We start from the raw sequence: 12,819 nt of genomic DNA on the forward strand, positions 1-12,819 counted from the left end.
GATGGCGTATGATCAAGAACCAGTGATATTGAAGGAAGAAGTCGAAGGTGCACTGAAGGAATTGGCAAAGAACAAGGGACCAGGAATTGACAGAATACACATTGAGATGTTTCAACAAACAGCTGCCCCAATGGAGGCACTCACTTGGCTATGCCAGGAGATTTGGAAGACAGCTACATGACCAGCTGACTGGAAGAGATCCATATTTGTACCCAATTCAGAGAAAGGTGATCCCACAGAATGTGAAAATTATCGAACAATACTATTAATATCACACGTAAGTAAACTCTTACTGAAAATAATTCAAAAATGGTTGCAGCAGTATATTGACAGAGAACTTACAGAAATGCAAGCTGGATTCAGAAGAGGACATGGAACGAGGGATATCATTGCCAAAGTCAGATGGATCTTGGCTGAAAGCAAAGAATGCCAGAAAAATGTTTACTTGTGTTTTACTGACTATGCAAAAGCATTTAATTGTTTGGATTGTTTGGATCATAACAAATTATGGATAACATTGAGAAGAGTGGGAATTCCAAAACACTTGATTATACTCATGAGGAACCTGTACATAGATCAGGAGGCTGTCATTTGAACAGAACAAGGGTATACTGCACGGTTTAAAATCAGTAAGGGAGTACATCAGGGTGATATCCTTTCACCATACTTACTCAGTCTGTATGCTGAGCAAATAATCTGAGAAGCTGGATTATATGAAGAAGAACATGGCATCAGGATTAGAGGAAGACTCATTAATAACCTACAATACGCAGATGACACAACTTTGTTTGCTGAAAGCGAGGATGAAGATTAAAGACTACAGTCTGTAGTATGGGTTACACCTCAATATAAAGCAAAATCCTTACAACTGGTTGAATAAACAGCTTCACAATGGGTGGAGAAAAGATTGAAGTCATATGAAGGACTTCATATTACTTGTTTCTACAATCAACACCAATGGTGGCAGCAGTCCAGATATCAGATGATGTATTATTGTATTGGGCAGAGCTGCTGCAAAGGACCTCTTTCAAGTGATGAAGAGCAAAGATGTCTCCTTGAAGACTAAGGTGCTCCTTGAAGACTAAGGTGCACCTAACCCAAGCCATGGCATTTTCATTCACCTCATATGCATGTGAGAACTGGACAGTGTATAAGGAAGACCGAAGAAAAGTTGAATTGTGGTGTTGGAGAAGAATGCCAAGAGTACCATGGACTGCTAAAAGAACTAACATATCTGTCCTCGAAGAATTGCAGCCAGAATGCTTCTTGGAAGCAAGAATAGCCAGACTTCTTCTCAACTACTTTGGTCATGTTGTTAGAAGAAACCATTCCCTGGAGAAGGATATCATGCTTGGTAAGATGGAGGGTCAATGAAAGAGGGGAAGGCCCTCAATGAGATGAATCGACACAGTGGCTGCAACAATGGGCTCAAGTATAGCAAGGGTTGTGAAGCTTGCACAGGACCAGGCAGTGTTTCGTTCTGCTATGCATAGGGTCCCTATGAGTCAGAGATGACTTGATGGCACCTAAGAAGAACAGCAGCAACACAATCGAATGCTTTTGCAAAATCAATAAAACACAAGTAAACATCCTTCTGGTTTTCTTTGCTTTGAGCCAAGATCCATCTGACAGCAGTTACGATATCCCTCGTTCCATGTCCTCTTCTGAATCCAGCTTTCATTTCTGGAATTTCTCTGCCAATATACTGCTGAAACCATTTTTGAATTATTTTCATTAGAGTTTACTCGCATGTGATATTAATGATATTGTTCAATAATTTCCACTTTCTGTGGAATCACCTTTCTTTGGAATGGGTACAAATATGGATCTCTTCCGGTCAGTTGGCCAGGTAGCTGTTTTCCAAATCCCTTGGTATAGCCAAGTGAGTGCCTCCAGAGTGGCATCTGTTTGTTGAAACATCTCAATGAGTATTCCATCAATTCCCGGAGAATTGTTTTTCATCACTTCCCTCAATGCAGCTTCAACTTCTTCCTTCAATACCATTGGTTCTTGATCATTTGTCACCTCCTAAAATGGATGAACATCGACCATTTCTTTCTGGTACAAAGACTCTCTATTCCCTCTATCTTCTTTTGATGTTTCCTGCATCATTCAATATTTTGCCCATAGATTTTCCATATTGCCACTCTAGGCTTAATTTTTTCCTTCATTTCTTTCAGCTTGAGAAATGCCAAGCGTGTTCTTCCCTTTTGATTTTCCAACTCCATGTTTTTGCACATTTCATTACAGTAATTGGCTTTGTCCTCTCAAGGTGCTCTTTGAAATCTTCCGTTAAGCTCTTTTATCTTGTCATTTCTTCCATTTGCTTTAGCTACTGTCCATTCAAAGGCAAGTTTAAGATTTTTGCTGGCCAGTTCTTTGAGAAGTGAATGACCTATTCCTTCATCCAAGTCTGTCAGTCAGTTTTTTGTCCAAGTTTTTTTAGGTTTAATATAATAGGATGGACAGGGAAAAGTGTTGTCTACTCCATTGTGTCCAAAAGTGGGAGTCCTCAAACCAGGTTTAAATTTAATCCAAGAGCATTTTTAAAATAAATGTTTCTATGTAGGTATTGGTGTTCCCACACCTGGGCTGTGTTTTTGACCCGGAAGCGTTTGTTTTTGTAGCAGTGTGTACTTAACAAATGCTTACTGTGCATGCCACATGGGGGTACCTGTGTGCATGGCACCCAGCCTACCCTCATACGCTGTGGCACAAGAGTAGAAAGGTCAGTCCCCTGGGGTGTTCCACTAACTGTCCCCCACCATAAAGGCTGCAGCAGGCAATGGAGTCAGACAGCTGGGAGTGGTACAGGATACCCCAGTTAGGAGGGTATGGGAGGGAGGCACCCTGATGTGGGTGAGAAGCCGTGGGGTAGAGAAGCTGTGAGTTTGGACATAGCTTGGGAGTGAGAGTAAGCTGAAACTCTTAAGCACAATAACCTATTCTTTAACATGGAATGAATTTCCTTGTTTTTCTGAATCACTTTTTCTTGGACTATCTCTCATTATTAAAAAATGTGGAAAATACAGCTGCTTTTGAGGAAAATACGTATCACCCACAGCGGGAAGCATGTTAACATTTTACCTTTCCTTTCAAGCTTCTTATGTTTTTGTTGGTCTGCTGTATTTTTAAAACTAAGGATTTAGGTTTTTATTACAAACATTTACTTTCAATAAAAAAAAAGTTTAAATTTTTGTTATTTTCTACCCCTAGGTGAACTTCAATCATTATCAATTCCTGGGACTTACCAAGAAAAGATTACACACCTAGGAAATTCTTTGATGAGTTTAACAAGTCTAAAATCTTTAGATCTCTCACGCAACTCATTGGTTAGTCTCGAGGTAAGTTTTAGTTTCATTTGTTAATGAGAGTGTCATTCCTGTGACTGGTGGAACATGCACTCGTGGTCGGTTGTGCAGTCTCTTCTGTGACTGCTTGCACGTGTGGACTCCCCCCTGTGCGCTTGGAGGGGGAGTGTGTTTTTCTTGTGTTTATCCTGAGTGAGATCCCTTACACATTCCATCGTATCTTTAAATTACATTAGACAACCAAAAGCCATAGCTCACTGAAGAAGGCAGTTGTGTCTTTAAAGGGAACAGAACTAAGCTCTAGAGACTTGCTCTCTACCTCTTTGTCGGCTGTGTATTCTTCGTTTTGCATTGCAGGTCTGTGTTCTCTGCTCCTTGGCCTCTGAGCCTTGAGTGACAGGTGGTGCATGTTGCCTTTGCTGAGCCCCAGGGTGAGGGATAGGCTCTCTGCTGAGTGAGGAAGGAGTCAGTCAGACCGATGGCAAACAGGGACAGGCGTGCAAGCACCGTGTGTGGCTCACTGTGAAGAGGTGCTCTTGCTTTGAAAGAAGCTGCAAGGGAACATGGCACTTTCACTGTGTAGAGGGAGCCAAGCACAGGGCCCCTACCTGGTGTGATGCAGGCCCAGGCCTGCACTGTGACCCTCTCTGAGCCTGGATCTCTGATCTGTAAAGTGAGAGAGAGCTGTTCTTACTGGATAGGATTGTGTGCAGATGAAGTGAATGACGGTAATCACTGAACTTGGCACGTGCTGAGTACTCAGTAAAGGTTAGTGGCCACAGCAGTTATAACTGGTGCAAACATGGTATTTCAAACCTCCCTGCATGGTCATCTCATTGTATAAAACAGAAGTCAGTCTGAGCATACGTTTCATTTTGATTCTCTGTCCGGTAACGTGTGTTTATTATGAGTGTGTGTGTTAGGTGGGTTGGCCAGTTTGTGCTCATGGCCCATTTTGATTCTCTTTCCAATAATGTGTGTGTTTATTACGAGTGTATGTGTGTTAGGTGGGTTGGCCAGTTTGTACTCATGACCCATTTTGATTCTGTTTCCAGTAACGTGTGTTTATTACTAGTGTCTGTGTCAGGTGGTTGGCCAGTTTGTGCTCCTGGCCCGTTTTGCCGTTTATTCATCGTAGCATGCACTCACACAGTATTTCTTCCTGTTAACAGGGCATCCAGTACCTGACTAGGCTGGAGAGACTCAACCTCTACTACAACTGCATTTCCTCGTTAGCAGAAGTATTTCGGCTCCACTCCTTGTTGGAGCTCATGGATGTGGACTTCCGGCTGAACCCCGTTGTAAAGAATGAGTCTGATTACCGCCTTTTTGTTGTGCACATGCTCCCAAACCTCAGACAGCTCGGTAGGTGCACGCTTACCCTAGTTGAATGGCCACTGCATTCACGCTCTTCTCCACTGAAGCAGGATCAGGCTCTAAGGGTGATCCTGAGGGTGGTTCTTTCTTAACAGGGGAATTGATTTTCTACCATCAGTGGCTTTGAGTTCATTTCAGTTTACGTGCACCTCAAGAGTACCTGTGTTTTTTTGTAGGACTGATGCTTGTAGGATGGCTGCTAGGGAGGGGTGGCAAGGGGGCCCAGTAAGCAAAGAGAGCACAGGGAGGTGGTGCCAGCAAGGGTTAGGGCTGTAGACACCAGGCCAGCTGCTCAGTCACACTGGACTCACCATTCCCTTACTCTCTGACTTTCGGCCCCTTCCTGAACTTCTCAGGCCCCTTTCCTTGTGTGGCCTGTGGGGAAGCATGAGGCGGAGCTCAGCATAGGCCACCTGTTCCTGAGGATGCCTGGGGGTGTACCTGGGCCCCAGTCATACAGACTTTGTCCTGTCACCAGGAGCCTAGGGCCTAGTTGTAGTGGACTGTTTCATGTCACCATGCACCTGGAGCCCAGTCACACGGGCTGTTTCATGTCACCATGCTCCTGGGGCCCAGTCATGTGGGCTGTTTCATGTCACTGTGCATCTGGGGCCCCGTGGTGGTAGGCTGTTTCCTGTCACTGTCATGCCATTTGTTAGCTCTTTTGTGGGTTTTATTCCTAGATGATCGTCCCGTGAGAGAGAGTGAACGAAAAGCGTCCCAACTGCACTTTACTTCAGGGGACTCTCTCGACTCAAGGCACAGTCTCCCATCTACCCTGAAAGGTGGAAGGTATGAGTATAGTGGCCCTTGACCATAAGAGCAGTGAGGCGCTCAGCCCCGTCTGTTGATGGAATGTCTGATTGGCTGGTGCCTTTCTTTGATCACCAATGGCCCTTTCGTGGGCAGATGACCCAGATAGGAGAAGGAAGCCCTGGTGCCCAGTGCCGCTGGCCTAAGGCGATGGTCAGGCACTGAGTTTCTCTTCCTGTGCCCACGTTTTCTGTTTCTTCTGTTTGTTAATGTCATTCCAGTGTTGGGTGGATCCTAATCCTAGTCACTTCTGAGCTATAGGAAGTCAGAGGCCAAGGGTCACTGGCACATACCAGCAGCTAGTGGGGAGGCCCACAGAAGGAACCCCTGATTTGGACTTTTTGCCTGCAGAAGTGTGAGAAAATAGACTGTGTTCTTTATAGGCCCCCTTGCAGTCAGCACTGCATCCCTAGGAGACCAGGTGGCCCTCCTGTGACGTAGTCACGTGGCAGCTGTCCTGTTCATCTCCAAGAGCTCTTTTTCACTCTGGCAGTGACCTTTTCCAGGGAGTCCTGTTTTCATTTGATGGTCATAGCAGCTTCTCAGTTTCAGTTTTCCCTAAATTCTCATCTACTTCCTACAGCTTCTGTTTCTTGGAGATTTTTCGGTTTGTTCATGCTCATCTTCCTTGTGTGAGGTGCACCTTTGTGGTGTGTCTGGCGTGTATCTTGTGTGCTGCAACTTTGCTCAACTAATAAATTGAGCTATAATAGTTTTTTTGTGTGTATGTGTGGGTTCGTCAGAGTTTTCTGTGTATAAGGTCATCTTACCTGCAAACAGGTGATGAGACCTCTGCCTTTCTGATTTTCATTCTTTCTCTCTCTTGCCCTGGCTAGAAATTCTAGTGCAGTGTTAAATAGAAGTGGCAAGAGCAGACATCTGTGTTGTGTTCCGAATCTTGGAAGCAAAGTTTTCAGTCTTTCACCATAGGTATGTTAGCTATGGGTTTTTCATAGATGCCTATAAAAATGGTGTGTGGCTATCAGACCTCGTCTAGCTTCAGGAGGAAGGAGACGAATCGTCATTAGCACCAGCCCAAAGCTAACTGCTAAGAGGTGGGATCAGACATACCTCCACTCTCCAACCGTTTTTTTTTTACCAATTTTGACACCAGCTGTCCTCTCTATATCATGCTCTACTTCTCTGCTGGGTTCAGCAATTCATTGCAATGGCCACATATAACTCATAGACCATACTCAACAGTTATGTGGTTTATTGGGGGAAGTAACAGGTTACGATTTAGATTAGAATCAACTTGGAAGTAATAAGAATGGCTCAGGATACATTTTTTCAATCAGGACAGCTTTTTCTCTGCCATGTCTGCAGGGAGGCCTCTGCCACCAGGCCCTGCCTCATTCTTGGCCTTAGCACTTAGCCCTCGGCTGGCTTCTGCCCTGCTCAGGCAGATGTTACAGCTCTTTAGCTCTGCTGATAAGGGCCCAGAGGTACCCCATCGCACCAAAAAGCCTCCTGCCCAGAAGTGCTCAACTGTCTCACTCCATAGGTCGGCGAGCCTTGCCTGTTGGTCTGATGCTGCTGCCATCTCATGCTGTCTTCAGTGGTACAGCTCTCTGTCTCCTAGGTGTAGGAGGTTCTCAGCACAGGAACCCTGGGTCCAAAGGACATGCTCTACTCTTGGCTCTTCTTGGTGGTAGTGAGGTCCCCACCCCAGCTTCTGGGTTTGGTTCATTTTAAGCCTACCAGGATGGCAAATCAATCCCCAACAAAGGCTGCTGTTGTTAGCTGCCATTGCGTCTGCTCTGACTCATAGCAACCCTATGCACAACAGAACAAAACGCTGCCCAGTCCTGCGCCAGCCTCACAATCCCTGCTATACCTGAGCCCATTGTTGCAGCCACTATATCAATCCATTTTATTGAGGGTCTTCCTCTTTTTAGCTGGCCCTCCCCTTGACCAAGCATGACATCCTTCTCCAGGGAATGGTCCCTTCTGACAACATGACCAAAGTAGATGAGATGAAGTCTGGCCATTCTCGCCTCCAAGGAGTGTTCCAGCTGTACTTCTTCCAGGACAGAATTGTTAGTTCTCCTGGCAGTTTTCAGTCATTCCCAGCATAGTAGATCATACGGTTGTCTGATTCAGAATGGCAAATACCGGTTCATTTCAGCTCACGAATGCTTAGGATATCAGTTTTCTGAGTTCCGTCTCATTTTTGACAGCTTCCAATTTTTCTAGATTTATGCTTCATGCATTCCATGTTCTAATTATTAAAGGATGTTGTAAGGCCACAGTAAGGAGAAAAGGACGCACAAAAGTGAGGTTAAAGAGAAGTTTTTATTCTGAGTTTCCGGGGAGGTTTACGGGTCCCCGAGAGGGGCCCGGGCGAGGTTCACGGGTCCCTGAGGGGCCCGGGAAGTTGCACCGTCTGGCTGGGGAGGGGAGGGTTTATAGCCTTGTGGAGGACCTAAGTGGGGACACTAAGGAAATAGTGGGGTCCAATTAGCTGTTAGCATGGGTCTGTACTTAATTAGCATGAGGGGGCTTCACAAGAGGAAGCTTGCCACTGCATGGGACTTTCCAGTCTGGGCGGGTTCTGTCACTTCCGTTGTCTTATCAGGCTGTCTCATCAGGGCTTGACGCCCGGAGGAAGCTGCTAACTGAAATGTTGGTGGCTTGGGTTTGCTTCGGCCTAACAGATGTTTGCAGCTGTTTCTTCACATTTTGAGTCGTGCCACATCAGCAGTTGGAGGCCCTAAAAGCTTTACTCCATCCACGTCATCAAGGTCGAACTCTGCTTTGAGGAGGCAGCTCTTCCCCAGTCTTACTTTGAGTGGCTTTCAACCTGAGGGGCTCATCTTCCAGCACTATATCAGACAGTGTTTCAAGGCTATTCATAAAATTTTCCATTAATATATCAGGTGGTGTTTCACTGCTATTCATAAGGTTTTCACTGGCCAATTTTTTAGAAGTGGATGGCCCCTTCTTTCTTCCAAGACTGTCTTAGTCTGGAAGCTTCGCTGAAACCTGTCCATCATGGGTGACCCTGCTGGTATTGAAATACCAGTGGCATAGCCTGCAGCCTCACAATAGCACAAGGGTTACATGTACTTTATTTGGATGGTCCCACTCCCACAAGTGTTCCGTTCACCTTAGTTGGATGAGCAAAACTAACTGTCCTACTCGGAGGACCATATGCACCTTATTTGCATAGTTCCACCCAATTTCTGGGGGGGGAGTTACAAGACCACAAATAATACAAAGCTTATTGTTGTTGATATGTACAGTCAAGTTGTTTCCAACTCATAGTGACCCTGTGTACAACAGAATAAAATACGTCCTGATGTTGTGCCGTCCTCACAATCATTGCTGTGTTTGAGCCCACTGTTGTAGGCACTGTGCCAGTCCATCTCCTTGAGGGTCTTCCTCTTTTTCGCTAACCCTCTGCTTTACCCAAGCATGACAGTCTTTTTCCAGAGACTGATCCCTCCTGATAACGTGTCCAAAAGTACATGAGGCAAAATTTCATCATCTTTGCTTCTAAGGAGCATTTTGGCTTTATATCTTCCAGGATAAATTTGTTCATTCTTCTGACAATCCCTGGTATATCAATATTCTTCATCAACACCATTGTTTAAATGTGTTAATTCTTGAGTTCCAGTAAGATGGTGGAATAGGCAGACAAACTACACAGACCCTCTTCAGCAAAGAAAAGAGGAACCAATTAACACAGATACAGAAGATAATCCTGGAGCCCTAAGCTTTGAAGGGAAGGGTCAGAAGTGGACTAGACTCCAACTGGTGGAAGAGCCTGCATGAGAATAGCAAAAAGGGAGACATCTGGAGCTGTGGACTGTCAGCGATCCTGATGGCATGGACAGCTTGGATGTTGCCAAGTGATGTTAGGGCCAAAGAATTAGCCTAAAGATTCCCTGCTAGCTAGCAGCTTCACGGAGGATTGCGCTGGTGGCCGGTGAATAAAAGGGGAAGCAGTGAATAGGGAGACGGGCTGAGCTGTGGGCTTTTGGATGTCCGGAGGGTGCGGCCATTTTGAATGTTTACAAGCTGTTTGACCATTTTGGATATTTAAAGAGACAGTGTTCTCTCAGATTCCAGGGACCTAAGAATAGGCTCCACTTGCCAGGACCACAATGACATTCCGAACACTGAGGACTGAAAAGGTGCTATATTCCCCTTGTTACTCTTATACCCTACACCCTCTTGGTGAATGGAGGTGCAGCCATGCCTCACTCACACCCTTCTTCTGGGCTGGCAGGAATTCCATCCCAGTCTCTGTGCTCTGATGGAGCATGGATGCCTTGCCCCACCTCACCCAGATTTTTTTTTTCAGTTTGTTTCTTTTTGTCTGTTTTTTAACAGTCTGTTAAACAGTTTTTTAACCATCTATTTCTCTTTTCTTTGTTGAAGAGGGTCTGTGTGGTTTGTCTGCCTATTCTACCATCTTACTGGAACTCAAGAAATAACACATTTAAACAATGGTGTTCACGAAGAGTATTGATATACCAGGGATTGTCAGAAGAATGAACAAATTTATCTTTCTTTGTCTCTTCTGAGGTTCTAGTTTTCATCTTTCTCTATTTCCTTTCTCTGTTGTCCATTTTTTCTTTCTTGTGGTTCTCCCCATTCCTTGGTTTTCTTTTTTCATTTTTCCCATTTTTTTCATCATTATTTTCCTACTTTACCTCTTTTCTCTTATTCCCCCCTCCCCAGAAACTGTGGTTGTTGTTTTTTCTTTCCCTTCTTTTTCTATCTATATTTCTTTTGGCTTTTTAAAGTATTTCTTTGAATATTTTTTCTCATTTATTGCCTTTCCTCCTTTTTTTCTTCTTCACTTTTTGGTGATTGGTCCTGTGTGTTTATGCGGTATGTGTTTTTTGTCCTCTTGCTTTTACTTTTTTGATGGTTTTTCAATTGTTGTTTTTGTCTAACTGTATGGGAGACAGCAACCATGTCCATATGACCCAACCATACCCGCACCTCCTGCAACTCCAGTTACTGAGTGAGAGCCACCACTTTTATCTGCACCAACTGGCCAATGATACATGACCACCAATAAGTGCCTGACTCACCCTTAACTGCTTTCACAAATAGTTAACAGAGATCTGTGCAGCCAATCTCATTTTCTATTATACCCATCAGATGACGAGTGCATAAGTGCTGCCAACCAGTGACTAGAGGAGCACGGTACCCTGCTTACTCAGATACATCCCCAAAAAGCAAAATGAAAATCTTGGGCAAATCACTCCAACATACAATCACCAATTAAATATAAACACAAAAACATCACAATGTCTCAGAGACAACAGGCCATCACAGTCCACACAAAGAAGTAAGATAAAGCAGTAGAAACAAGGGAGCAGGATACAGACCCAGAACACATCCCTGAGGAAGAAGCAGCAGTGGAACTCCTTGATAAGGAATTCAAAAGAATTATATTTAGGTACCTTCAATGGATTCAGAGATAGACCAAGGAAAACACAGACAAAACCCTAGAACAATTTCAGAAGAAAATACAAGAATAAAATGACAAAATAAATGAAAAATTAGAAATGATACAAAATCTACAGATAGAAATCGAGAAGATTAATACTAAATTTTCAGAAATAGATAACACATGGAAAGGGCGAAGGAGTAGAATGGAATCAATAGAAGACAGAAATAATGGGATTGAAGACCAATACCTGAATACTTCTTTGGAAAGGGATCAATTAGAAGGAAGATCAAAACAAAATGAAGAAAGCCTAAGCTTCATGTGAGATACCTTCAAAAGGATAACCTATGTATAACTAGAATTCCAGAACAGGAAGAGAAAAATAAAATCACAGAGAACGTTGTTCAAGATTTGTTGGAAGAGAACTTCCCTGATATGATGAAAGATGAGAATATATCCATTCAGGAAGTCCAACAAACCCCAAACAGAATAGACCCCAAAAGAAAATCACCCAGACATATCACCATCAAACTCACCAAAACCAAAGACAGAAAGAATCTTGAAAGCAACAGGGGAAAAACAAAAAGTTACCTACAAAGGGAAACCAGTAAGACAGCTCTGATTTCTTAGCAGAAACCATGTAGGCGAAAAGGCAATGGGATGGTATAAATAAAACCCTGAAGGAGAAAACTTTCCAAGCAAGAATTATATGTTGTTGTTGTTATGTGCTGTCGAGTCAGCCCCAACTCATAGTGACCCCTCCTTGGCTTTCCGAGGCAACACCACTACAGAAGTAAATTGCCTAACCTTCCTTCTGAGGAGTGGCTGGTGGTTTGAACCTCCAGCCTTCTGGTTAGCAGTCAAGTGCCTTAGGCACTATGCTACCAGAGCTCCTCCAAGAATTATATGTTCTTATTAGGTGCCATCGAGTTGTCTCCGACTCATAGAGACCCCATGCACAGCAGAACAAAACACTGCCCAATCCTGTGCCACTCCACGATCCCTGCTATACTTCAGCCCGTCATAGCAGCCACCATGTCAATCCATCTCGTTGAAGGCCTCCCCCTCTTTTGTTGACCCTCCACCTTACCAAGCATGACATGTTTCTCCAGGGAATGGTCCCTTCTGACAACATGACTAAAATAGGTGAGACGAAGTCTGGCCATTCTTGCTTCCAAGGAGCATTTTGGGTGCACTTCTTCCAGGTCAGATCTGTTAGTTCTTTTAGAAGTCCATGGTACTTTCAGCATTCTTTGCCAGCACCACAACTCAAAAGTATCTTCTTCGGTCTTCCTTATTCATTGTTCAGCTTTCACATGCATACGAGGTGATTGGAAATATCATGACTTGTGTCAGGCGCACCTTAGTCCCCAAGGAGACATCCTTGCTCCTCAGCACTTAAAACACTTCCTTCGTGGTTGACTTTCCCAATGCAGCACGTTGTCTAATGTCCTGACTGCTGCTTCCATTGGCCTCAATTGTAGACTCAAACAACATGAATTCTTTGACAACCTCAATCTTCTCTCCATCTATTGTGATGCTGCTCATTGGTCCAGTTGTGAGGATTTTTGTGTTCTTTCTATTGAGACGTAATCCATACTGCAGATTGTATTCTTCATCCTTCATCAGTAAGTGCCTCAAGTCATCCTCACTTTCAGCAAGCAAAGTTGTATCGTCTGCATATCTCAGGTTGTTAATGATTCTTCAATCCTTGATGCCACGTTTTTCTTCATATAGTCCAGCTTCTCAGATTATTTGCTCAGCATATAGATTGAATAACTATGGGGAAAGGATACAACCCTGACGCACTCCCCTCCTGATTTAAAACCATCAAGTGTCCCCTTTTTCTGTTCAAATGGCAGCCTCTTTGTCAAGGTACAAGTTCCTCATGAATACAATCAAGTGTTC

The 12,819-nt window shown here is 44.1% G+C and overlaps 1 protein-coding gene across 1 annotated transcript in view; it reads left to right on the forward strand.

The window, feature by feature from the left end:
* Positions 1–12,819, forward strand: part of CEP72 (centrosomal protein 72) — a 65,814-nt gene that overhangs the window by 3,174 nt on the left and 49,821 nt on the right. Inside the window, exons 2-4 of the mRNA XM_007955807.1 lie at positions 3,217–3,344; positions 4,484–4,676; positions 5,372–5,480. Of these exons, the coding sequence (XP_007953998.1) occupies positions 3,217–3,344; positions 4,484–4,676; positions 5,372–5,480 (430 nt within the window). The remainder of the gene's footprint in view (positions 1–3,216; positions 3,345–4,483; positions 4,677–5,371; positions 5,481–12,819) is intronic.

The sequence above is a fragment of the Orycteropus afer genome, unplaced genomic scaffold (genome assembly GCF_000298275.1).
Source record: "Orycteropus afer afer isolate SDZICR_OR568_19922 unplaced genomic scaffold, OryAfe1.0 scaffold00541, whole genome shotgun sequence".
Lineage (NCBI taxonomy): Eukaryota > Metazoa > Chordata > Mammalia > Tubulidentata > Orycteropodidae > Orycteropus > Orycteropus afer.